The 27,559-nt window shown below is 35.7% G+C and overlaps 1 protein-coding gene across 2 annotated transcripts in view; it reads left to right on the top strand.

The window, feature by feature from the left end:
* Positions 1-27,559, top strand: part of itpr2 (inositol 1,4,5-trisphosphate receptor, type 2) — a 90,869-nt gene that overhangs the window by 23,642 nt on the left and 39,668 nt on the right. For both annotated transcript variants that reach the window (XM_079446689.1, XM_079446690.1), the window contains exons 21-37: positions 472-619; positions 735-922; positions 1,065-1,185; positions 1,310-1,361; positions 2,273-2,441; positions 2,579-2,746; positions 3,354-3,443; positions 3,547-3,672; positions 3,885-4,007; positions 4,148-4,348; positions 4,663-4,905; positions 5,926-6,051; positions 6,216-6,344; positions 6,501-6,621; positions 7,291-7,469; positions 8,133-8,275; positions 9,607-9,715. In XM_079446689.1, the coding sequence (XP_079302815.1) occupies positions 472-619; positions 735-922; positions 1,065-1,185; positions 1,310-1,361; positions 2,273-2,441; positions 2,579-2,746; positions 3,354-3,443; positions 3,547-3,672; positions 3,885-4,007; positions 4,148-4,348; positions 4,663-4,905; positions 5,926-6,051; positions 6,216-6,344; positions 6,501-6,621; positions 7,291-7,469; positions 8,133-8,275; positions 9,607-9,715 (2,436 nt within the window). The remainder of the gene's footprint in view (positions 1-471; positions 620-734; positions 923-1,064; positions 1,186-1,309; positions 1,362-2,272; positions 2,442-2,578; positions 2,747-3,353; positions 3,444-3,546; positions 3,673-3,884; positions 4,008-4,147; positions 4,349-4,662; positions 4,906-5,925; positions 6,052-6,215; positions 6,345-6,500; positions 6,622-7,290; positions 7,470-8,132; positions 8,276-9,606; positions 9,716-27,559) is intronic.

The raw sequence follows: 27,559 nt of genomic DNA, 5'->3' as shown, positions 1-27,559 counted from the left end.
TGAAATGTATTGTAGTGAATCAAATTCATCCATACAGCCTGACTGGTATAGTCCAACCGATTCCTGAGTGAATGATTCTTTTAGTGAATTAAAAAAAATACAGCACACCAATCTATTCCGAAAGTCAAACTGATTCCAAACAATTGAATCGGTTCTTTGTAGTGCATCAAAAACATAACGTGCAAATAGTGTAGTCCTTATGAGCCAGTTCTTTTTAGTGAATCAGTCACATGGAGCTTGAAACTCATTAATGTTGTGCTTCATGCTCGTGTGTCTGTTTTTTGTATTTTTTTGTATTTGTGTGCCAAGTTTGATGTTTTGTTTTTTTTGGAGCGTATTATGTGATGTGTCCAGAGGACAGAGGAGAGCAGATTGACTGCATTAGCTCTACCAGAATACTAATGATTCAGTCTCTAACACTTTTATGTGTAACAATTTTAATGGCTTTTCCTCTTTCTGTCATTCAAACAGGTGGTCCACCTGGCACGTAACCTGGTCTACTTTGGCTTCTACAGCTTTAATGAGCTGCTTTGCCTCACGCGCACCCTGCTGGCCATCCTGGACATTATCCAACCCACTTCCACATTTATGTTCAAACTCAACAAGAGCCCTGAGGGAGGTGAGAGAGACCATTTTAAAGCTGTCTTCAGTGTTTGCTGCTTCAGTGTTTGTTTTGCAAGATAATTGCTGCTTGTCCTTGAAGCCGTGTAACACTTCAGGCTGTGTTTGTGTAGGTAATAATGTCATGCGTACCATCCACGGTGTGGGTGAGATGGTGACTCAGATGGTTCTGAGCAGAGGCCTGATGATGCCCCACTGTCTCCATGATGCTCAGCCAATCCACGGAAAGCAAATCTGTCTCCCTGACAACGAGAACGTCATGGTGATGGACACCAAGCTCAGGATTATTGAGATTCTGCAGGTGATGCCCTTGTAGACTGTTGCATTTCAGTGAACTAAATTTATCAGTTATGCATCACAAAACTCAAGTTCATGTTGAAGAAAGTTTAGAAGGTTCTGTTAAATGTTGGCATCCTTTTTAATTAAATGTTTTCTATTTATAGTTCATTCTGAATGTGCGTCTCGATTACCGCATCACCTATCTGCTGTCTATCTATAAAAAAGAGTTTGGCGACCAGACTTTGGACACTTCTGCTTCAGTGGCAGAAGTTCCTGTCATGGCTGGTGAGAGTTTCATGGCATACAGTAATACAAATTAATTTCCAGCCACACCATGCAGTTCATTAGTTTATTTTTGGTTTCAGGGGTATGTATGTGTATGTTTTAATATTACTGTGGTATGTTCCAGAACCAAACATTGAAGAGATTGCAGAGAAAGCAGAGAATATGTTTTCGGGAAGGTGAGGGAATGATTTCTTGCAAGGTTGTTTTTTTTTTTTTTTCTGTTTGGTGTATAAAATATGATTGAATTTTGATACCTGAATCACTATCAGCACCGATACTGCCTTTTTTAAAATGGATTGAATATAAGTCAGACTGTCGATACAGTAATACTGTGAAATATTGTTAAAATTTGGAATAATTGTTTTGTTTTAATTAGTGCTGTCAAATTATTAATCACGATTAATCACATCCAAAATAAGTTTTTGTTTACATAATATATGTATGTGTACTGTGTATATGTATTATGTATATATAAATACACTCACATACCATATATATTTTGAAAATATTTACATGTATATACATTTCTATATTTCTATTCTTGTATAAGAATATAAGAATATATACCTTTTGATCAATTCACCTTTGATCAATTTAATGCATTTTTGCTTAATAAACGTTTTTTCTTTTAAGCAAACCAAAATATTACGGACCTTAAATTTTGATCGGTAGTGTAAATAAACTTTTCCCCCCTTTTTAAAAAAAAATATTTTAAGAGGCATTTTAAACTTTTTGGAATTAGTTTTTCTGAAAATAAAAAGAAGCATTGTGCTGTGTGCTACTCTGATTGAATGAATTAAAAACAACAATATGAACAAACATGACTTAAATATAAACCAAATCACCATTAAGTAGCTGTAAACAATGCCCAAGATATAACACGATAAACTCTGTACTAAATGATATTTCAGTCATTTACCAGCCCACATTTTAAATAGCTGTCATTCAGGAGCATTTTTTCCAATCCTCTCAGACCCTACAATTAAACTAGCCATTTTTTGCTGCTGTGTCTTTGACTTCTATGTGAACACTTGATGTTAGGATTGGCTTCATTACTGATTCAGATCTTGTGTTGTTGTGTTCACAGTGCTAAGGAGAGGAACTCGGTGGACCTCGATGATGAAGGCGGTCAGACGTTTCTGCGGGTGCTTATTCACCTCATCATGCAGGACTACCCTCCGCTGGTCTCCGGCTCTCTTCAGCTCATCTTCAAACACTTCAGCCAGAGAGCCGAAGTTCTGCAGGCCTTCAAACAGGTCTCACTCATACTTCTTATCAGTTCTTCTTATCAGTGTATGGAGACTACCAGAGGTTTTAAATATTCTGTTTTAATGAAAGAACCACATGTTTTAATGGTGCTAATGGCCAATTAATGGTGGTGTTTGTTTTGCAGGTCCAGTTGCTGGTTTCTGAGGAGGATGTGGAGAATTATAAGAAGATTAAGGCAAGTCTGGACCAGCTGCGGCTGACAGTGGAGAAGTCTGAGCTCTGGGTTGAAAAGAGTGGAGGTTACGGCAATGAAGACAGTGCTGAGAATCAAAACAAAGAGCAGAATTTGGAGGTGCGCACTTACTGGAGAAACACTGCAAGCATATATATTATAATGCAGCTTATTTGCTTCCTCTTTGCAGTGCATTGCGAATACAGCAAAGAGAATACATTTACCATCTTATTTTGTAAGACTTTGATACAGTAGTTAATGTTTGATATGGATTAATTTTGTGACCCTCACAAGATTAGTTCACTAATAATTTTGTCCTAATAATTAGAGATTGACCAACATTATATTTAGTAAATTATGATAAACTTATATTACTGATATTAGCAATAAAATAAGCATAATTCACATTAAGTTTTATCCTTTTAGTTTAGTAATCATTTTTAATAATTTTATTAATTGAAATTAAGCTGACAATTAAATATAAATACTGTATATAAACAACGTTTTAAAAAACAAACTTATTTTATTTAAATTAGTTGCAAAGGCAAAACCTTTAATAATTCAAGTTTAACTACTAAACCACTACTAAAAAAAAAAAGCTATATATATATATATATATATATATATATAAAAAAAAATTCTAAAATAATACTGAAGCAGAAATAAAATTAAATGTTAAATGGATATCTGTTATGAGACACTTAATTTCTTAATTTCTGGTTTATAGGAAGCAGGTATCTTGAGCCCAGTGCAGGATGGGAACAATAAACCTCAAATAGACAGCAACAAAGCCAACAACTACAAAATCGTCAAAGAGGTGGGAACTTTTTCATACAGTGTTCCTCAAAGTTTCGAGACTGAAGAACTCAAATACTTTAAAACTTGTAAAACTTAAAACTTGTGATGTACTTCTGATGTAGATCCTGCTGAGTCTCAGTAAACTCTGCTCTCCTGGTAAGAAGATTCGTGTGCAGCAGCAGAGGCTGTTGAAGAACATGGGGGCTCACACTGTGGTGCTAGACCTCCTTCAGATCCCATATGAGAAGGTGAGTGGATGTTCCTTCAGTGCTTATATGATCAGTTCAATATTTTATAGATTTCCCCAACCAGACACTAGTTAATGTTGTTCATTAATTCAGAAGGGGTTTAACCGTAATATATCATAGCATTATCATATGGTGTTGTAAAATAAATCTAGACCTGGAGATTGTCATATTGAGATCCTTATGCTGCCAAACTCTTGCTGCTCTGTCTTCAGGGGGACGAAAAGATGGACGAGATCATGTCTCTAGCCCACACTTTCCTTCAGTACTTCTGCAGAGATAATCCTCAGAACCAGGCGCTGCTGCACAAACACCACAACCTCTTCCTCACCCCTGGGGTTTGTTTCACCACTGAGTTGATTTCAGCTGAGGACACTGTTATTGAGCATTACACGTCCTTTCTATTAATTATAGATTATTTGGTGTTAAAAGGGAATTCTGATGACATTTCATTTGATTCTCTCTTTGCTTCTCTCAGCTTCTGGAGGCAAAAACCATGTGCTACATCTTCAGGAACAACTACCGCCTGTGCAGTGAGATCAGCGACCGCGTGGTGCATCACTTTGTGCACTGCATCGAGACCCACGGCCGTCACGTGCAGTACCTGTGCTTCCTCCAAACCATTGTGAAAGCCGATGGCAAATACGTGAAGGAATGTCAATGCAAAGTCATGAATGAGGTGAGAAGGACTTTGAATTTAATGTGTGATGGAGATATGTACATATGTATCATGTTTATAAAACTCAAAATATTAAAATAATATTTTTGCACATATTTTGAAGTACTTATAATTAATAATATATTTTGAAAATCAAAAATATTTTTTTATATTTATGTAATACATTTATAATGGTTATCAGTAAATGTGAAAATACTCATTTTTGCATCACTCTCCACTAATTGTACATATAGACTTCCCTTCAGATAAAAGTGAATTTATAGAGCTATTATTTGTAGAGCTAAATCAGACTTCGTGTTTGTTTTGGGCCGTAGCTGATGAATGGAGGAGAAGACGTGTTGGTTTTCTACAATGACCGTGCCTCTTTCCCGGTGCTGCAAAATATGATGTCGTCTCCGCGTGAGGAGAATGATGCTCTGGCGTACCACATCACCCTGGTGGAGCTGCTGGCAGCCTGCACCGAGGGCAAGAACGTTGATACAGAGCTCAAGTGCAACTCGCTTCTGCCGCTTGATGATATTGTCAAAGTGGTCACGTACGATGGCTGCATTCCAGAGGTGATGGAACATTAACCCTACTTCAATGTTCTCTTGAAAAGCTCACCATGGCATATTTGAAAAGTGCTAGAGCTGTTGATTATGTTGTAATGATGCTTTTATAAGTTATCTAATTGCATTAGTCTAATAATGGAGAACAAAATGTTTACTCATGCTATTACAGTGCATCACAAGTTAAAAGTTAAAACTCTCAAGAACATGTACAGTATTGATCCATGGATGGACAACAGATGGAAATACCACAGTGCTTTGATAATCCGTAGACAAAATGCCCTACTATTCATAAGTTTGGAGTCAGTAATTTTTTAAAGAAATTAATGCTTTTGTTCAGCTAGGATGCGTTAAATTGGTCATAATTGACAGTAAAGACTTTAAGAATATAACAAAAGATTTCGATCTCAAATTAATTCTGTTCTTTTGAACTTTCTTTTGTTCATCAAAGAATCCTGAAAAAACGTATTACAGTTCACACAAAATATCACCATTTTTAACATTGATAATAAGAAATTTTTCTTGAGCACAAAATCAGCATATTAGAATTATTTCTGAATGTGACAAAGAATTTTTTTTTTCAAATATAATAAAGTAGAAAACCATTATTGTTATTATAATTTTTATCTTTTAACAATATTACTATTTTTCCTATATTTTGTATTTAAAAAAATGCAGCCTTTGTGAGAATAAGAAACCTCTTTTAAAAACATTTGAACGTTAGTGAATATATATATTTTTGGCTACACATTTAAAACATTTGATTGTAATAATTTTCAAAAATTAGGTTTGAAGAAAAAACTAACGTTTTTAAATTTTAAATATATATATATATTTTTTTTTTTAAGGCCACAGTATACCAAAGTACTGAATGATCACAAAGTACCTGGTACTCTAAGATACTTCAATGCATTGCAAAAAAAAACAAAACATGGTTGTGCCATGTCCAAAAAAACTATTAAAACTGTAGACAGTTTTGTAAGTGACATCAGCAAGCCTTTTTGATTGTTGTTTTTATACATTTTGCAGGTAAAAATAGCATACGTAAATTTTGTGAACCACTGCTATGTGGACACAGAGGTGGAGATGAAGGAGATCTACACCAGCAATCACATTTGGAAACTCTTTGACAATTTCCTTGTAGACATGGCTAGGGTGAGTTAATTGACACCAACTAACTATTTCTCTCTCGGTTTCCCTCCCTCGCAATTTGTGAGGCATAATATACAGGCTTAAAGAGCTGTTTAGATCATCTGTGACTGATTTGTGCTTGCTATGTGGGTGCTAAGAATCCTGAACTGATGATGTTGTTGTTGTAGGTGTCTAACGGCCCCACAGACAGGAAGCATGCTGATACATGCCTCGAAAAATACGTCACTGATACCATCATGGCCATCGTCAAGGGCTTCTTTGGCTCGCAGTTCTCTGTCAGCAACTCGAACCTGCAGGTAGAGCGAGAAAGTTCAATTCACAAGTTCCTCACCTCATCTCATCTCAGTCTGATGTGAAGAGGAGACGTATTTCCCTGTGCTCTATGAATCAGGCATATTAATGTTGCTTTACTTATGCTGGTTGGCATTGAGATATTTCTACCTCTTTATCAGGCCCATCAAGCAATTTTCATTAAGCTACTGCAGTCCGCCTTCAGACTCTGCAACTGCACCTGGCTCAAGTCCCTGGAGAAGACTAACATTGAGGGTTGCATCAAAACCCTTGCTGACGTGGGTAAGTTTCACATCTGGCAGTGATGTGTCTTAACCCAAATATAACGCCTCCATGTGAAAGAGGGATTTGGCTTGTGGATTTTGGTTTTTTTAATGAATAGTAAAACATGGTAGCTTCATTCTTATATATATATATATATATATATATATATATATATATATATATATATATATATATATATATATATATATATATATATATATATATATATATATATATATATATATATATATATATATATATATATAATTTTTTTTTTTTTTTTTTGTGTGTCTCTAGTTCCATGTTTTAATTCTGTTCAGTTAGTTGTTAATTCTGGATAGACGGGTCTCGGGATTTCATATGGGGTGTATTTAACATTCTTATTTATATACAGTATTTATGAAATTGTTGACATTTAATTCAAGTTGTACTGCACACAAAAATTATGCAACCTGTAAAAAAAAATATTATTATGTTTGAATAATACATGTTATATCTGTGGAAACTGTCACAAAAGTTTACTCTTGCCTTAAACTGAAGAATACTATAAAAATGTCCCCAGAATATAGAAGGAGATTACATGTGTTTGCCATTAGTGTTTGAGAATATTAATGTTTAACGCTTAACAAGCTACATGTAAGAAAATGCATAAAGGTTATGAAGGCATCTCCATCTAACTCTGTCCAGCTAAGAGCCGGGCAATCCCCATTCCAGTGGACCTGGACGGTCAGGTCAATACCCTGGCGCTAAAGACACACACCAGCATGGTGCAGCGGGCAGTGAAAGACTGGAAGCTGTCAACCCGCGGCCGACCCCGTAAGGAGCCTTTTGGGGCCCATGATTACAGGATCATTGAGAAACTACAGGTAACGTCACCTTCAAATCTAAAACTCTCACTGTTATACAATCTCACAGTTTTATAAAGGCAACTGACCAATCAGTATCAAGTACCATATTTTCTGGAACATAAATTTCATGCATCATCTGAAGTGTGCTGCAACCATTTACTTTCAGTGTCAATTTAAGTAAATTAATTTAAGTTTGCCATTTATAATTAATGTTGTTTGTAATGAATGCCACTATATTTTTGTTTTATACTTGCATTTTTAATTCCTGTTCTATTCTGGATAGTACTATTAAATGTACAAGATGTAAGTGAGGGGAACTGAAATACATGTTTATTGTGTTATACATGTAAATTGTAAAGTGTAAACTTCACGTTTATTTCTTAATGTAATAACTTTTTTATGTCAAGGTGTATTTATTCAAGATTTTCATGATATACAAAAAACTAACATCAGCACAATTCAATTTTGACCCTGTGCAGCTTATTTTCCAGGAAATATGGCCTTGCAGAAAGCTTTTTAAAAAAAAAAGTAATAATAATTATAGTATACCACATTGCCCATCATTACTGATCTGATCATTACCTTATGCTAATTAGATAACAGGAATAGTATTTGTGCATGTTAAATGTCTTTTGTCTATGATACTGACTACTGCTTTTGATTGGATGTTATGTGTTTCAGGGAGTCGTTGTGTTTCTGGAGGAGCAGTTTAGTCCGCAGGTGCATGCAGAGTTTTCTGTATTAGTAGACGTACTGCAAAGCCCAGAGATGCTGTTTCCTGAGTCTACACAGCTCCGCAGTGAGGACGGAGCCTTCATGTCTAAGTGAGACACGCACCCACATCAAACTAATTAAAACCGTGCGTCATACGCAATGAATATATTAAACAAGTCCAGTGGTAGTGTTAAAAATAGCCATAGGTATAGGTATGACATTATAAATCCATTTCTGCTATAGCTCCAAACATTTACGTCAGCAACACCCTTAACTGATTGTTTGTTGTATGTTTGTATGTAAAAATGGGTTTAAAACATGTAAATGCCAATTTGAATTGAATTTGAAAATGTTTATTTTTGTATGCATGTGTTGGAGCTGGTTGTGCTGTGATTCATATACCAGCAGCATCATATATGAGCTATAAAATGTTTGTTGTGTGTGTGCCTGGGGTTCTGAGTGCCTTATATAAGCAATTATCTGAGTCTCAGCAAGATATACCTCTAAAATCACAGACCGTCTGCGTGTGATTTATATAAGTCTGCACGACTAGGACATAAAACAGATTTCCTGTTTTTTCTTTGTCATAACATTTTTGGACATTCCATTTATTAAAATAACATGACTTAATGGAAAATTGTTGCAAAAACAATTCAAATACCTATTGAATTGAAAACGGTCTCAAACTGCCAACGCCATAGTATGTGATATTGTCATATGTAGCTGGACTTTTTTCTTTTAGTTTTTTCTTCAAATCCGGCTTGCAAATCAATTGATTTTAGTTACAGATATCAAATATATGGATTATTTACCATGTAGACTACTGTTCAAACATTTTGGGTCAGTAAGTTTTTATTTAATTTTTGAAAGAAATTAATAGTTTTGTACAGCAAGGATGCATTAAATTGAGAAAAATCAACAGTGAAGACTTTTGCATTGTTACAAAGGTATCCTGAAAAAAATTTAACGTTTTCACAAAAAATGGTAAGTAGCACAACTGTTTTTAACATTGATAAGAAATGTTTCTTAAGCACCAAATCAACATATTAGAATGATTTATGAAGGGTCTCTACTGGCCTCAAACATTTCAACAGTAGTGTACTTTTATTTTAACATCATATATATATGACTGTTATATAAAATCCAGTTTTGTCATGTCTAGCCTGTAAATGGGACTGTTACCTGCATAATCTATTGTTTTTAAGGATTTCAATCTCAGCCAGCGTTACTCCACTAAACACAAATAATTATATTCTAAGTATTTTAGGAAAAACAATTAGATAACCATGTATTTTGATACATCAGTAATTGTATGTATTGATAATAGTTAAATGCATAGTTGCAAAACATTTGTAGTTGATGTGACTGGTCGAGTGGCCAAGTTGATATCCTTAAATTGTTACATATTTAATGTGAAATGGGATACAATATTTTCTCTCAGGCTCATCAAACACACCAAGAAACTGATGGAGAAAGAGGAGAAGCTGTGCATTAAGATCCTGCAGACCCTGCGAGAGATGCTGGATAGGAAAGAAATATTCGAGGATAAGGTAAGTGTGGTGGGAACTTTCCGTAACCTTATTCTGGCCTTTTTTGTTCACACTTTGTGAATATATTATCATAGTCTGTAATTATGAGAGTGTGTAGAAAACAACCTGCCACTAACGAGCAGTAAAGAATAGCAGATTAGCTCAGGTTTTATAGTGAACATCAAAAATGCACCTGCCATCTGTGATTTCATAATGCCTTTAGGGAATGTTGTTGCCATGCCAGTAACCACCAGAAGAGGGTGATAGTGCAAAAACTAAGGACTTTGAACCTGATGACCCCTCCCCTCAAGCCGTAAAGCCCAGAGTGCTTATGTGTATGCGGGAGTGCGAAGTGAAGCGCAGCTCCTGTGCCTCTGCAGTGTCGTTGGCATCTGTAGCGGGGTGAATGCTGGGAGTCCTAAAGCTCCAGACAATTAATCAGCATTCAGCTGAGAAAGAGTCCCGCACTGTTACATAAGCAAAGGCACATGAGGACACGCTCATAGTGTTTGAGCAAGTAGCCAAACCACCCAGCACCACAAATCAATACTGCAGAGAGCTGACTATGGCCTTACACATGGAGAGAGAGAGAGACAGAGCAGGCACGTGCAGAAGGGGGGCTTTGGAGGCTCAAGTCCCTGCTCTTTTTCAAAATTATTCAAAAGTGCCCTTCTCAGACAAATAGCAAAGATATTGTAGTCAATAAAACAAAATGCATTTGAATTATAATTAACATGGCGTGTATAAAACGGTAACTAATCGCTCAAAAGTCTGAAAATTCCTGTTTATTTTTTACATATGTCAGTCTGAGGTGTTGCTATGGGATGCGTTTTGCTTGACTGACTGATATTCCACAGTTTGCTCGGAAACCTAGGCTCTCAAATATAGTTATTTCAGTGAGTGGGACACGGAAGGAAAAAAATAAACCTAACAATATTTAAAAAAAAAATTAATCAATCAAATCTAGTGTCTCGATTTAATTACAAATCCATGTATTATATATTTTAGAATATTACATAATTCATCAATGCCCGTTTGTCATGTATAATACACCAACCAATCATTATCTGGCACAAGTTCAAATTTCATTGCACAAATATAGTGAAGTGGAGCGGTCATTTTCTGTTCTTATTCATAAATCGGTTGAAAATTGCATGAGACAGACGAGCTTATTTGTGGAGCGATGTGGATCTGCGGTTTGTCTCATTTTGTAAATCAAATTACAAAGCTGAGAAAATGGATGCTAAATGACTACAAAAGCACGGCACAAAACTGTGCAGCGCCAAAAGTCGCAATAATGGTAGTCAGTATTCAATTCACTTACTTTTATGTATGATACACCGTTTATTATTTCATGAAACTATCATAGTTAATGATGCCAAAGTGGCCTATTATGTGAAGTGTAGGCTGGCGAAATGGTGACATGAAAGGACTTTATTATATTACCATTTTGATAATTATGCAGCGTTATGAAAGAGTCTTATGCTCATCAAGCCTGCATTTATTTGATCAAAAATGCAGAAAAACTATAATATTGTGAAATATTATTACAATTTAAAAGAATGTTTATCTATTTTAATTTACTTTAAAATATAATTTATTTCTGTGATTCAAAGTGGAATTTTCAGCATCATTACTCCAGTCTTCAGTACATGATCCTTCAGAAATCATTCTATTATGCTGATTTATTATCAGTATTGGAAACAGTTGTGCTGATGATTTTTATTTTTTCATTTGTTTATTATTATTATTATTATTATTATTATTAGTTGTTTTTTTGGAACCTGTGATCAATTTTTTGGGGGGTTCATTGATAAATAAAAAATGAAAAGAACAGTGTTTATTCAAAATAGAGATGTTTTCTAACAATATCAATCTTTACTATCACTGTTTCTATCAATTTAGCAAATCTTTGCTGAATGAAAACCTAATTTCTTGTAACAAAAGTTATATTTTAAATAAATGCTGTGCTTTTTAAACTTTTTATTAATCAAAGAATCCTGAAAAAGTATCACAGGTTTCCAACATTGATGATAAATCAGAATTGCATAAAATTTAAAATATATAAAAACTTCGATCAAATAATTGCAGGCTTGACTACCATATGTGACTTCTTGCAAAAATATAAAATAGTAATGTATCCAAACTTTTGACCTATAATTTTTTTTTTTTTTTTTTTTTTTTTTACATTGCCCCTATTTTACTTTTGAGCCCCTGGATTACTTTTGAGCCCCTGGATTTTTATTTTTGAGCCCCTGGATTAGTAGATGTTTCTGAACCTTATAAGTTGTTACACCTCTCTACCACGAAAATAATTTTTTTCCACATCTAAATGTTTGTTTTGGAGCGTTTGTTCACCACAGGGTTTGTGTCATTGTATTATAAAAATTATGAAATCATAGTCATAGTTTATGAAATCACAGTGAGGGGCGGAATGTTGGAACTTATTTTCGCTTGTTGAACTTGTTGAATCTGCATTTGTTGAATCAGAAATTTGCTTGTGAAATTTTGCCAAGCAATGGTAGATGTAAGCGAACATTCAAAGCGAGTCAGACTTGTGCTGTCTCCCCACCAAATAAATTATAGTTTGCATAATTTTTACATCTGTAGGTGTTTATTTTGGAGCGTTCATTCTCCCCAGGGTTTGGCTGTGTTTATGTTTCCCGTGTCATTTTCATGATAAAGTTTATGGCATCCAGAGCTGGGTAGATTACTTACAAATTGTAATTTGTAACTGATTCGAAATGACATGACAAAAACTCTAGTTAGTAACGTAATCCATTACATTACACATTTTCGGTAATATAATCAGACTACTATTTGATTATTTTTAAATTACTTTTGACCTAACTTGTTTATTACATTGATTTAAGTAGGATAATCTTGTACAATATTGATATAAAAATGCAAAGAAGAAGAAAATATATTCCATTCGTTGTTATTGACAACATGAAGTGCATTAAACATTATATTATCAAGGTTTCCCAAACTGTGGTGTGTAAAGGAACTGCAGGGGGTTTGTGAGTTTTTAATGAAAAGCAAATAATTAAATAAAAAAAAAAAAGATTTAAATAATTTTTTTTTTTTTGCTCCTTGCGTGAAACTTCCAATCTCACAGATGCCTTTTAGAATGGTTGGAATTCACCCTCAGAATTTTGCCGAGCAACGGTAAATGTGGCCACACCTTAAAGGGGATTTGTTTCATCTCTCCACCAATAAAAAAAACCCAGGTTTGCACAATTCCACATCTGTATGTGCTTGTTTATTTAGGAGCGTTTGTTCTCCACTGGGTTTGACTGTTTGCCATGTATTTGCATCATGGTCATTATGACATCGCTGTGAGTGGCGGAATGTCTTAAATGTATTTTTAAGTGAAAAAGTGACTCAGATTTGTTCCATTCCTCCACCACAAAAAAGCTAGTTTGCGTAATTCCGTGTCCGTATGTGTTTGTTTATTTTGGAGCGCTCGTTCTCCACAGGGTTTGGCTTTTTTGCCGTGTTCTTCCCGCCCTGAGAGTGGTGCTGCGGTTTCATGCAGGCCTGCTTGGCACAGACCACCGGCTCCCCGGGGTGTGAGAGAGTAGGAGGGCGAGCGAGGGAAAGAAAGAAGGAGGGAGGGAGCGAGCATGTGAGAAGCCATGTGAGGGAAGAGAAAAAAGCGTGGCACAGCAGCAGGCGGAGGGATTGGAGAGGCGCGGTGTCTGCTGAGTCCATGAGGCGACGGAGCGGGGGGTGTTTACGTAACCGGCCTGCAGTGTCTGAGCCAACCTCACGTGGCTCATCATGTTCTCGCTCTCGCTCACTCGCTCGGTCTCTACCTTCATTTAGCACTTGTTTATCTCAGTGCTTTTTCTCTAAATCTTTGTTTTTGGGTTGAATTTCTCTCGTACTAGCTTGAAGCCATTCTGTTTTTTTTCTTTCTATCTCTCGCCAATGACTTGGTGATTTGGTTGCTGAACAGCAGGTCATGACTCATGAGCAAATATAATTGGCCTCTCTCTCTCTCTCTCTCTCTCTCTCTCTCTCTCTCTCTCTCTCTCTCTCTCTCTCTCTCGAATGATCACTTGTGTCAGCATGGTGAGCTGAACGTGAGCGTGTGACTGCACACGATGTACAAAATGTTTAAAATGTCAAGCGTGTGCTGTTGTTCCACTGTAATTTTAGATATGTGGTAATGGCAAACAGTCAATGCAGAGAAAGCTGAGCTCAAAGCTTCAAAGTGGCGAGAGTATCCGTGTATTTTCCTGTGTTTATTCAGTTTTTGACATTATAGAAGAAGTGTGTGTAGTTGTGTTTAGGAACATTTGACTTGTGGTTCCAGGGAGGGTGTGGTTTTGACTGCTCTAATTTTAATTGATTTATTGGCTTAAATTATTTATTCATGCAACCTTTTTAAATTGTGTTCCCTCATAATCTTTAATCAAAAACACTAACTTCCTCTAACCCTTGCAATAATTTAAATGTTTTCATGACATATTGTCATAAGAATAAAGTTTTCTATAATTTCTAATTGTTTTTTTTTATTTCTAATAGTATTGGGACCACATTCCTTGCTAACTACTGTGTAGTCGCTTTATTTATCGGTCTCAATTTTGAAAGTTTTTTGTTTTGTTTTTTTAACTTTTTCTAAAGAAATCAGATATGCTCATCAAGGCTGTGTTTATTTAATAATAATATAAATATTTTTATTATTATATTAATATTATAAAAAATATTAATATTTAAATATTAAAAATTGTGAAACGTTATTGCAATTCAAAATTACTGCTTTCTATTTTAATTATTATTCAGAAGGATCACTTCTGGTCCTTGTGTACTTTCTCTCATTTCCAAGATGTTCATTGCGTCCAGCTCTTGTTACAAAACATTAACCACGGCCTGTTCTGGAGTGTGTTTATTTAGAGTAATACCTCGCGTCTCACGAGTTGGGCGTACCCTTGAAGTAAACTCTCTCATACTAGTGTTTGGTGACTAGTTTTGTGTGTGTGTAAACAGGCCTCTCCTGTTTGTTGACAAAGGAAAGAAAAACCCTGTTACATAACAGCCTATGCCTCTCTCTCGCTCTCATCCTGCCTGTATTTCTCTCCAGCCAAGTTTCACACTACCGCCCGAAGGCAAAGCAGCTTTCCAGATTACCAACCTCAAACGGTTAAGCTCCTCACACACATGCAGATACACACACATCACTGCACACACAATGCTGGGCCGGGGGTGGGAACGGGACATGTACACTCTCTAAAATTCACTCACATACAACAGTTCTGTGCGAGCAGGTCTCCCCGATGACTGCGGTGGAATACGACCGTTTCAGCCCACACACAAATCCCGCCAGAGCTCTTAGACCAAAGCCTACATGAACACACACACACACACATATAACCCTCGCCAATGCCACATGCCAACATACCTGTTCATGACTGCTGCAATGAAATAAAGCGAAAGGTGGCGTCCCTGCTGCTACATTGAGCATTTGAAATCTACACAAAACACATTCGCAATGCATTTAATTACTGTACAGTGGGGGACAAACAGGTTTGAGACCACGTTGAACATCTGGGATTCAAAATTTGGATAAAAGCTAAATTTTAGGATTTTGAAAAATGTTAAATAAAGAAACCTTAAAATAAAATGAGTAAGAAATGTTAAGTCTTAATCTTAAATCTTATTCTTTTTTTCTTTTTGATATAAATACACAATTTATATTTTGCTGCTTAAAAAAAAAAAAAAAAAACAAATGAAATGAGAAAAAAAAAAAATTAAACTACACTTTAATTCTACAGTTTTTTTTAAACTGCTTGAATTTTGCATTGCTGAAATTCATGTTAAGTTTTTCTGTTCAACTTTGGACTCAAATCTGATTTAAAAAAATTAGAAAAATAAAATGCTTACTATTTCCCCACTGTAAAAAAAAAAAAAAAATATATATATATATATATATAAAATTATAAATGGCTACGGGACTTTGTTCCATTTCATTGGAGTGTTTTGAAGTAGTTAGGATAAAATTTATGAAAGCAACGTTTATATATATATATATATATATATATATATATATATATATATATATATATATATTTATTTAAAGCTGTCCTTCCATTCAACTCTATATCACTTGCAATTTCATGTTTTAGCCACAGGTGTTGATAGAGGGCCCAGAGTTTTGTATTACATCTTTACTGCATTGTCTTACACTGTCGAAAATTCTTCCTTCTCTTTGTAGCTGTGTGTTTGTGTATTTGTAAGGGTGTTGTGTTCCCCATCCCACCCTCATTGTTTAAATAAGTAATCAAGCATGGTGCAAGAAGTGTGTAGTCTCCATGGAAATGAGCCCAGAACATGCTGCACTGCTCCTTTTTCCTTTAAGAGTCAGAAAAACACACCTGTAGATGATCCACAGGAGGTCCAGAGTACACAGCAGGAGTAGGCTTTAGTGAGAAGACTAACTTTAGGAGCAGCATGTTCTCAACAGCTTAGATCATGTTCTCTGTTGATATTCATCCTGGTCAGCTTGTCCTGCATACACGCCATTGGAAAGCACCATAGTTACTTCATAGGGATAGTTTTAGAATATAATCTTCAAAGAATAAATGGAAAATCCAAGCAGGGCCAGTGGAATTTGCTTATGACAGTGTCTGAATTTGTCACATTATTATTTACAGGGCATTACTAAAGTATTACAGCTTTACTAAATATATAGGCTGCATTTTGTGATCAAATGGTGAAAACAGAAATATTGTAAAAAAAAAAAAAAATAGTTTTCTAGTGATATCGACATTCCAACTGTTTCTCACAGCGGGTGTCATGGCGGATGCCCAAATCCATTATAATTTTATAAATAATACTGTTTGTGTAATGGAATGTAGTTTTGAGTTATTATTTTTAGGTGAGAATGTTACTTGTACTTGTTTAGATTTCAAATATGCAGTTTGTTAATAAAGATAATGCCTATTTGAAAATTTTCTTCAATGTTTTTGGAGATGTGAGCTCTCATGATCCCGCCGAGAGCAACCTTACCTCGGCCAGATCTTCTGGAATTTGCTGCTATTTCTGATGTCTCTGTAGTGTTTAAACATGAGATAAAATTCCTTATGGGTAAATCTAACGGGCAGTCTTTGGCCCCATGCATTTTTCTGTTATTTGTTCCAAACCAAATTTTTTTTACTGAGAGCGCTGCCTTTTGTACTTTTGACTGAATTGCCTAGAAACTTTTATGATGGCTGTTGTTTTTGTTGCATATTAAATATTATATAATACAATAAGCTTTCAGTGAAGCAACTGAAAATGTTCCTTCATTACTAGTTCTAAAACGGAGGCTTGGACTCCGCTGTTAACCTGAGATTTGAATCCATGGTGGAAAGAAGTAGTTCTGCACAAAAGAGGATTTTAAAGACACTCCATTGTGTAATTATGTAATTACACACTATGTAATTATATATACATATACATACATGCATACACGGTGCCCTCCAAAAGTATTGGAACAGTAAGGCCAATTCCTTTATTTTTGCTGTAGACCGTAAACATTTTGGTTTGACATCAAAAGATTAATATGAGATGAGAGATTTGACATTTCAGCTTTTATTTACAGGTATTTTCATCTGGATCTGATACACAACTTAGGAGATAGCACCTTTTGTTTGAACCCACCCATTTTTCATGTTATCAAAAGTATTGGAACATGTGACTGACCGGTGTGTTTTGTTGCCCTGGTGTGTCTTATTAATTGATTATTCAATTAATAAATGGCACTGAATGTCTGCGCTCAGTTTCAGATCCGTGCAGACTGCATTTATAGTTAGTTAGACGTGTAACCAACATGAAAACCAGAGAGGTGTCTGTGAAAAGCGCGCAATTGTGAAGATGGAAAAATCAATCAAACCATTGCACAAACACTGGCAATAGCAAGTACAAACATTTGGAATCTCCTGAGGAAGAAAGAAACCACTGGTGTACTAAGTAACACACCTCAAACGGGTAGATCAAGGAAAACATCTACAGTTGATGACACAAACATTGTGACAGCTGTAAAGAAAGACCCTGAAACAACTGTTAGTGACATCAGCAACAACCTCCAGAGGGCAGGACTGAAGGTATCACAATCTACTGTTCGCAGAAGACTTCATGAACAGAAGTACAGAGGCTACACCTGAAGATGCAAACCACTCATTAGCAAGAAGAATAGGAGACGAGCCTCAAAAATTCTGGGACAAGGTTTTATGGACTGATTTTATGGACCAAAGTGATGGAAAAGCTCAAATTTGGAGAAAGAAATTATCTGCTCATGATCCCAAACATACAAGCTCATCTGAAACACAGTGTACACAGGTGTACATTATAGTACACATTACACAAGTAATGTAATGGCTTGGGCTTTCATCGCTTCTTCTGGGACAGGCTCATTAATCTTCATTAATGATGTAACGCATGATGACAGCAGCAAAATTAACTCAGAAGTCTACAGAAATATTTTGTCTGACAATTTACAGAAAGATGCAACCAAACTGATTGGTAGATCCTTCATCATGCAGCAAGTTAATGACCCAAAACATAGTGCCAAAACAACAAAGGAGTTCATCAGGGGCAAGAAGTGAAAGGTTTTAGACTGGCCAAGTCAATCTCCACACTTAAACCCTGTAGCGTATGGATTTTACCTGCTAAAGAAGAGACTGAAGGGAGTAACCCCCCAAAACTGAAAGAAGCTGCAGTGAAAGCCTGGAAAAGCATCACAAAAGAAGAATGCAAAAGTTTGGTGATGTCAATGGGTCACAGGCTCGGTGCAGTTATTGAAAGCGAAGGATTTGCAACTCAATATGAAGTCTTTTTCACTTTAATCTATGTTAATTCTATCTGTTCCAATACTTTTGGTAACATGAAACATGGGTGGGTTCAAACAAAAGGTGCCATCTTCTAAGTTGCGTATCGGATCCAGATGAAAATACCTGTAAATAAAAGCTGAAATGTTAATCTCTCATCTCGTATTCATCTTTTGATTTCAAACCCAAATGTTTTCAGTCTACAGCAAAAATAAAGGAGGGCACTATATATATATATATATATATATATATATATATATATATATATATATATATATATATATATATATATATATATATATATATATATATATATATATATATATATATATATATAAAATTGTAACAATAGTTCACATTAATAAAATACAGCCTTGTTGAGTGTGAGCAATGTCTTCTCTAAAATATTTTAAAAAATCTAGACATGCAGTCTATTTGTGAAATTTGGGAAGCAATGGGTCAGTCTGAATAGCTTAGTGAAGTACAATTCCAAGTGTCAGATGGAGTGGTGTAAAGCTTGCTGCCGCTGAATTCCTGAGCAGTGGAAATATGTTGGAGTGACAAGTCACACTTTTTTACAGCCTGATGGTCGAGTCTGGGTTTGGCAGATGCCAGGAGAGTGTTACCTGCCTGACTGCATTGTGCAAACTGTTACTTTTGTAGGGCTATTTTTCAGGGATTGCCAAGACATTTTGGACAATGTTATGGTTCCAACTTTGTGAGAACAGTTTGGGGAAGGCCCTTTTCTATTCCAGCTCGCTGTGCCCCAGTAAACAAAGCAAGGTCCATAAAGATATGATTGGATGAGTTTGGTGTGGAACAACTTGACTGGCCTGCACAGAGCCCTGACCTCAACCCCATCAAACATGTTTGGGATGAACTGGTGCAGAGATTGCGAGCCAGGCCTTCTTGTCCAACATCAGTGCCTGACCTCACAAATGTTAAAAAATTTCCCACAGAAACACTCCAAAATCTTGTGGAAAGCCTTTTCAGATGAGTGGAAGCTGTTATAGCCATGAAGAGGGGACCAACTGCATGTTAATGTCTGTGTATTTAGAATGTGAGATCATTAAAGAGAGAAAGTCTTGGCCTTGCCTGCAAATCAACAATCTCTCCATACATACAAGGATAGAGAATTGATATCTCTTTCCTACATTCTTTTATAACTGCCTCAATGGAAGGCTGTGGAACAGATGTTATTAATGTTGGCTGTTTATCAGCCCTTTGCGTGTATATTTGATAGATTTAAGTGCATTCATAATGAAGACTAATTGTGCATGAGACTCAGCATCTGTGAATGCATGCCAAGTACTGTTTGTGTAATGTGTCGTGTTATTTGTGTGTAAATGCTCACTTCAGTGGGCTCCGAGTGTTCAGGTCCATCCGAAATCAAGGCCCAAGCATCCACTGGTCAGGCCGCTGACGGCAGACAGTGAATCTCACAAACACGTCTTTTGCCCCTAAGGATGTTAGGCGATCACATGCCCCACTTCCGAACGACACCAGGGTCAGTCATCTTCAGGAATGGTTGTTTACATCCTTGCTGCTGTTTGTCTTGGCCCTGCCTGCAAATCAACAATCTCTCCAATTGCTCTCACATGCAAGGCTAATTTGTTTTCCTGCTTGTGGCACTGTTTATGCTACCTCTGAGAGCAGGTCACAAGGGACCTCTGGACCAATCGCACAGAGGTCAGGCCACTGGACTGGGCGGATGCTTACAGGAACCCGGACTTTGTCCTCCTGACTATGAGAAGATAAATGCTAGGGGAGATTTATATTGGAGAGTAGTGTTAGGTATCAAGGCCAGAACCAATGCAAATGTTGCTTATGATTAAGATCTTGACATCTTCTTAAAGTGAAACAATATATTCTGAAGACTGTTTAGAATTGCATAAGGAAATTCATGTGAATGAGTCATTCAGATCAGTTTTGTAAACCAGATTTAAAGGGGTCATCATATGCAAAATTCACTTTACAAGTTGTTTGAACATAAATGTGTGTTGGAAGTGTGTGTACACATCCATCCTATAATGATAAAAATCCACCTAGTGTATTTTTTTTTTTTTTAAATCCCTATTTTAAAATCCCCTTTCTTAAATCAGGCTGTTCTGAGAGCCCTGTCAGAATGGCGTAGTTCTGTACAGGCTCCTCTCACGATAGTTGATTGACAAGACTGTCTTACATTAGACCCGCCCTGAGTGAGCTGTGAGTTGTCCGCCTCCTGTGCAGGGGAAGACGAGGTGTATCCGATTAAGCGATTGAAGTGTTTAGTTGTTGGATGTAATAATGAATATATCAGTCGTCATTTACTCCCGACATCTGAGCAACTGAAGATGCTGAGGATTCGTTACTTTCGCTTTGAAGTGAATGCGCCGATCCCCAATCTACACACATGCGTCTATGTTCGCCCGAATCATTCGTGATCCAACTTTATCTACAGAAGAAGTGAGTATAAGGGTTTTTCTGAATCTTTGCAAATCGCCTTTTCTAATAATGTGCTAGTTAGCCAGTTACGCGGCTGAAGTTTAGTATGCTCCATAGATATATATACCTAGATTCCTTATTATAGACTGTGTCTATGGGCCGCGATATATAAGCCATCCGCCATTTTTGTAATGATCTGGAAATCTTTGAGCGCATTGACTGTGTGCGTCTACAACAGAAAGTTATAGGCTTGTATATCTTTCAATATTTATTGATTATTATGGTGAATGCGAGATGGCTGACGCGCCAATGTATCTGGAGCAGTCGAATAGGGAATCTACACAAATCTATGGTCTGCTCGTCACTCCACGGAAGAGAGGGGACGAGTCAGCAGAGCTCACAAGTATTTGGACTAGAACAGCATGCTGAAAACAGAGCTGATTTTGACAGGGTAAAGGTGTTTTTACACTACCATTGAGAAATTTTAACCAAAGTACGTTATAGACTTTTCATTAAGACCCTAAAGAATCATATCAACTTGTGTAAAATGGGCATCCGATGACCCCTTTAATGAAATGATCCAACTCAAAAGAATGATACGTCCACTCACATGAATAGTGAGAGCTATTAAGTGAATAATAACTTACATTTTGGCTTCAGAAGACTTGGTATAAAGTGCAAATTACTTTCATACAGGATCGGAAAATTTACTTTTACATTAAGAGGCAATATTTGCCCCTCTTAATTGACTTCCAGGGGCATTTTTAAGCTTTGTAAGGACATTTTTATAATTACTACCTTGGTTGAATTTAAGTATTTTATAAAAAATAAAACACAATTACTTCAATCAGTTTACAAAACTATAGCCTGCAGCAAGCCAGGTTATTTTAGTAGAAACAAACAAACTGGGAATAATTTAAATGCATTGCAGAAAACAAGCAGGAATGTTCCCCGTCACTGAAGTGCTCCCTTAATTTCAGTCTAGCACAAGTTCTGCAAACAATCGCTTAAGCACACTGCAAAATGAATCTCTTACTTGCACTCGTATCTGCACTTTGTTGTTTATAATGAGAAAACTTGTAAGAGTGCAGATTCACATTTCAGTCAGTGAGCATGTACACTGAACAAAACTGCATTTTCAGCAATGACTAATCTAAACTCCCCTGATTGGCCATTACATTCATAAACTCAACAGAAATGTGTGATTGGTGGTTATAATGCTCCACTCTGATGCAAAGTGAGCAGATCTAAATAATAAACACTTTTAATTCATTTTTATTTCATTTACATTTATGCAACAGCTTTATATGTAAGTTTTAATAGATTTTCATTGTGGTTTTGCATCCTGGAATGCTTTTAAGCTTCAAAAACATCAGAAATGATGAACTTTTCATCATTTCTGAGTGAGCTATCCTTTAATAAATTAACTAGTATCTTTCTCTCATTCTTTTTCTGCTATCTTCCCTGGTTTATGTTATGCAAGATCTCGACTCTGAGAAGATTTGGTCATGGTGTTCGTGTCTAGACTGCCTGACGAGATTTTAGGTGTATTGATTTTTCTCTCACACTTTCTCTTCCATAAATCTGTTCCACCCAAAGTCATACTCCTCTCTCTGCTCTTAAAAATGGGAGTGCATCGTAGAAAAGTTTCAGTACATTAATTTTAAAGTGCCATTGAAGTTGTTTTGAAGGCCTTTTGTGCTGTGAGATGTTTACACAACCGCTTCAATGGACAAAGCATGTAAAATTAGTTATCTGGCTTAAATCAGCAGGGAATGTTTGGTTGTCATACCCCTCACCTTTCACAGACTTTAATAATATAATTTTATCACCCTCTGAACATATATTATTATACTGAAAATGTTTTTTTGGGTCAGAAATTTGAAAATATTTTGAACAACTCTTATACTCACCAAGGCAGCATTTATTTTAAGTATTTATATGTTCATTTTATATTCATTATATATGTTTTGTATATTAGTGTATAATATATATTAGTTATTTAAATATTTAAGGACTGAAGGTAGGCTACATTAGCATTCAAAAAATTGGGCTTGTAAGATTTTTAATGTTTTTAAATTAAGTTTCTTTTGCTCAACAAGGCTTGCATTTGTTTTATCAAAATACACTAAAAACAGTAATAGTGTGAAATATTATTAAAATTTAAACTGCTTCAGTTATTATATAATATTTCAATATATTTTAAAACATAATTTATTCCTGTGATTGCAAAGTTGAGTTTTCAGCAGCAGTTGCTCCAGTCTTCAGTGTCACATGATCCTTTAGAAATCATTTTAATATGCTGAATTGGCATTCAAGAAATACTTTTTTAAAATTATTATTAATATTTAAAACTGTTGTGCCGTTTAATATTTTTATGGAAATCATTATACATTTTTTTCAGGATTCTTTGATCAATAAAAATTTCAAAAGAACAGCATTTATGTAAAATAAAATTTTGTTACGATGTACTTTAAAAGTGTTTACGGTCACCTTTGATAAATTTAATTAATTAATATATATATATATATATATATATATATATATATATATATATATATATATATATATATATATATATATATATATATATATATATATATATATATATATATATATATATTTGTAAAACTTTAGTATAGGGACCAATTCTCACTCTTAACTAGTTGTTTATTAGCAAGCCAATTATTAACATATTGGCTGTTTTATTAGCACTTATAAAGCACATATTCTTTTTTTAAGTTATATTTATGGGCGATTTCTGCCTTTATTGGGGCAGGAGAGTTAGAGAGGTAACAGGAAAGCATTGGGTGGAGAGAGAGGGGGGCAGGATCGGCAATGGACCGCAAGACGGGAATCGAACTCGGGTCAGTGTGAGCGCAGTTGCGCTGCATGTCGGCACACTAACCATGAGGCTATTGGCGCCGACATAAAGCACATATTCTGCATGACCATATTCTACATCCCTAATCCTATCCAATACCTAAATTTAACAACTACCTTACTATTAATAAGCAGCAAATTAGGAGTTTATATGTATATAATATAAATTAATACTTTTTTTATACTTTTATTTAGTTTTTTCAATTTGTTCCCTCCAAAAGTTGGAGAAGAAAGCCTGGCAGCTGTAACCTTAGAGTGGAGCCCCATGTGTTGTAACTGGAGGCGATATGACCCAGGGGTGTGCCTTGAGGCCTAAGACAGAACCTGACTTGATGAGTCCAGCAGCGCAGAGCACCACTCCCTTTTGCTGTGTCTCTCTCTTTCTCTAGATCCCTCCATCCTGAGTTCTCAGGTACCTGCATACAGCAGTGGAGGGCTTTTTTTGAAGCTTGCTGGAGCATCGCAGGCTTAGCCAGGCCAGCCGCAGTGTGGCGTGCCCGTGCACATTTTTAAAAAAAGTCAGCCTGTCTGTTTTTTCCTCCCCACTGCTCTATCTATCCCTCCATCTTTCCCTCACCCCCCCCTTCTCTCTCTCTCTCTCGCTCTCTATCTCCTATCTGTCTTTTTTTTTTGCTCTCTCTGTCTCTCTCTCTTTTGTCCTCACGTCACCTGCGCAGGTTTTTTTTTTTTTTTTTCTCTGCCATGCAGCAGCAGACGGATGAGTCAGACTGGCACTGCTACCTTCATCTCTCACTTTCCTCCTCGGTCTTCCCATCAAGTCCTCCGCAGAAGTGCAAGAAAGACTGCAGCATCAGGAGACACTAAACTCCCCCATTACAGCTGGTTTTGTAGGAAAGAGAGCAGCTTCTAGGAAAGCATGTCCAATTACAGTGAACAGGAGCAGAAAATGATATGAAGATGCCCTGAATATGGGCAAATATGGTTAATTATGATGCTTTCTGAATCTTAAAGGGATTCAGGGGGGTTCATTTAAAAAATTAAAAATTATTTAGTCACGCTCATGTCATTCCAAACCTGAGTGACTTGCTTTCTTCTGTGGAACACACAAGATGATATTTTGAAAAATGTCTCCGTATTTATTTTCTTCCATATACTACAGTGGAAGTCGATGGTCACCAAAATGGTTTGTTTACCAGCATTCTTCAAAATATAATATTTCATGTTCTGCAGAAGAAAGTAAGTCATACAGGTTTGAAACCAGCATGAGGGTGAGTAAATGATGACAGGATTTTCATTTTTGGATGAGCTATTTCTTTAATAGAGAATGTTCACCTGCTTTGTGTGTGTGTGTGTGTGTGATGGCTTGTCCAGACAGTGGAAGCAGACACAGTCTGTGCTGACTGCTGATGAGTGTTTACTGAGAGAGTGGGAACAGCAACAACACGTGCTTGTCAGAGTGAGAGAGAAAAGTGTGTTCTCTCTGAGGCAGTTTGTCACTCTTGTGTTGGCGCATGCATGGCCACACGACCACCCTGGGTTTCATTATCCTCCTGGGTGACACAGTGTGGAAGGGTGAAGTCAGTAAAATGTCATGGTCTGTCCACCACCTTACACCTTTCCTGGCTATCCACAGGGTATTCATGAACAGTTATTTGCTATTTAATAGTTGGTTGCAGGTGTTGTTAGCAGGAGGGACATTGTCATTCTGGCATTTGAATGGACAAAATTGGTAGAATGTATTGTGCAGTTTGAGTTGTTAATATTTTAATCTATTTTTTGTAGAAGTGAAATAATGTAAGTTAATAGTTAGAAGTAAACTAACATTTTGACAACCTCAATATTTTATCAAATTTTTTAATTGTTAATTATTTTTAATTGTTAATTTCATTTTTATTTTTAAAGATTTGTTTTAATAATGAAATGTTTTTTGTATTTTATTTTTATTGTTTTTAAGTTATTTTTTATTTGAACTTATTTCTTATGATTTTTATGTTATTCCTTTTTAGTTTTTATTTAATCTATCTCTTATCTTGTCACTATTCTATTTTATATTTTAAATAAAAAAAAATAGTTTAGTATTTTGTTGTATTTTATTTCAGATTGTTTTAATTTTTATATTTTTTATTTAATCGTTTTTTTATTTATTTTTAATGTTTTTCAATAATAAAATAAAACTAATATTTCAGTTATTTATCTAAATTTGTTTTTTATTATTTTCTTTTTTTATTGTATTAATTTATTTTATTTTTTATTTGAACCATTTTATTTCTTATGGTTTTTATTTTATATTCCTTTTTGTTTTTATTTATTTTTGTCACACTTATTTTATTTAAATTTGACCTTTTCCTTTATTATTTTGTTTATTTTATTTTATGTTATGAATTAAATTTATTTGATTGTTTTTTTTTATTTTTAATGTTTGTCCATAATAAAATAAAATATTGTTTTTAGTTAATATTTTATTATTATTTGAATTATTAATATTATTATCAGTTGTTCATTTTTATAATTTTTTTATTTTATTGTTTTATTGTTTATGAATTTATTTATTTTATTTGAACCATTTGATATCTTATGGTTTTTACTTTATTCCTTTTTATTTAAAATTTTTATGTCCCTAATTTATTTTATTGTTGATTTAGATTCATGAAATGTCATGTCAGTTGTGAAGACTTTCTGGTGTAATGAAAGTGGCCGTCTTTGGTATTTCTTTTAATGACTGTCACTTTAACAACCATTGCAAGAGGTGCTCGACTTCGCTATTCATTCACTTGCTAGCTGTCGAATGAACAGGACAAATGGAGAGTCACACCTGTTGGTAAATATGTTTGTCAATCCCAAACACTGACTGCGTGAATGCAGTCTTTCTCTCTCAGTCACAAAAATAGCTGGAACTATCCCTAGCCAGATGTATAAAAGCAAGAAAATGGGAAGGATGCAAAGAAAACAAAACATTCGACCAGGAGACAGAAAAAGGGAGAGACGATTAGAACCGTCCCGCTCCCTCTACCGTGTCTTCTTCGTGATCTCTCAGCAAGCTGCCACCAGGTGTTACATAACTCTCGCTCTCTCTCTGTGTTAATCTATCTCTCTCGCTCGTTCTCGGTCTCTATGCCAGCCACTCTCCCCCCACCCTCTGTCTTTTTCACACGTTCAGTTTCTCTCCCACTGGGAAACAGATTTTCAAGGCAGCCGTCTGCTCTCTACCTTCAGCACTCGCCGTCTCACCCTCTGCCTCCCCGAGGTTTCGCTACACTTCTGGCATAATTACAGCAATTACTACAGTTTATACTAGTTATGTAAAAGTTCTCCCATGTGAGTGTGTGTTTTTATCCAACACGGTTGGGTGGAAGACACTCAAAAGTGTGAACAGAATCAAAACAGACAGGAAATGAAGTACTCCCCACTTCAAACAGTCCGCTATTAATTTTTGCCAAGCTTTAATTTGTAGCTCGCATGGCAGTTAATACAATTATATGACATGATCGTGCAATCAATACAGATTTTTCAGTCTTACGGTCTTCCCAGCATTAAGATAATCCTGTTATATTTCATTAAGGAAAATCGTCTTGTCTCAGTTACAAATTTGACTGGTGAATGATGAAGAATGCCCCCCCCCCTTTTTGCATTGCATATTGTATGTTCAGGGATGGCAGATTGATGAGCAGACATGCCATTTATGACTGGATGTAACTTTTGATACTTTGCGAAAGTGGCTCTCCTAATGACTTTTTCCCATCAGTGCGGCGCTCATGAAAAAAATAGTAAAGACCACTGCACTATA

The sequence above is a fragment of the Barbus barbus genome, assembly GCF_936440315.1.
Source record: "Barbus barbus genome assembly, chromosome: 22".
Classification (NCBI taxonomy): Eukaryota; Metazoa; Chordata; class Actinopteri; order Cypriniformes; family Cyprinidae; genus Barbus; species Barbus barbus.
This window is presented reverse-complemented; position numbering and strand designations above follow the sequence as displayed.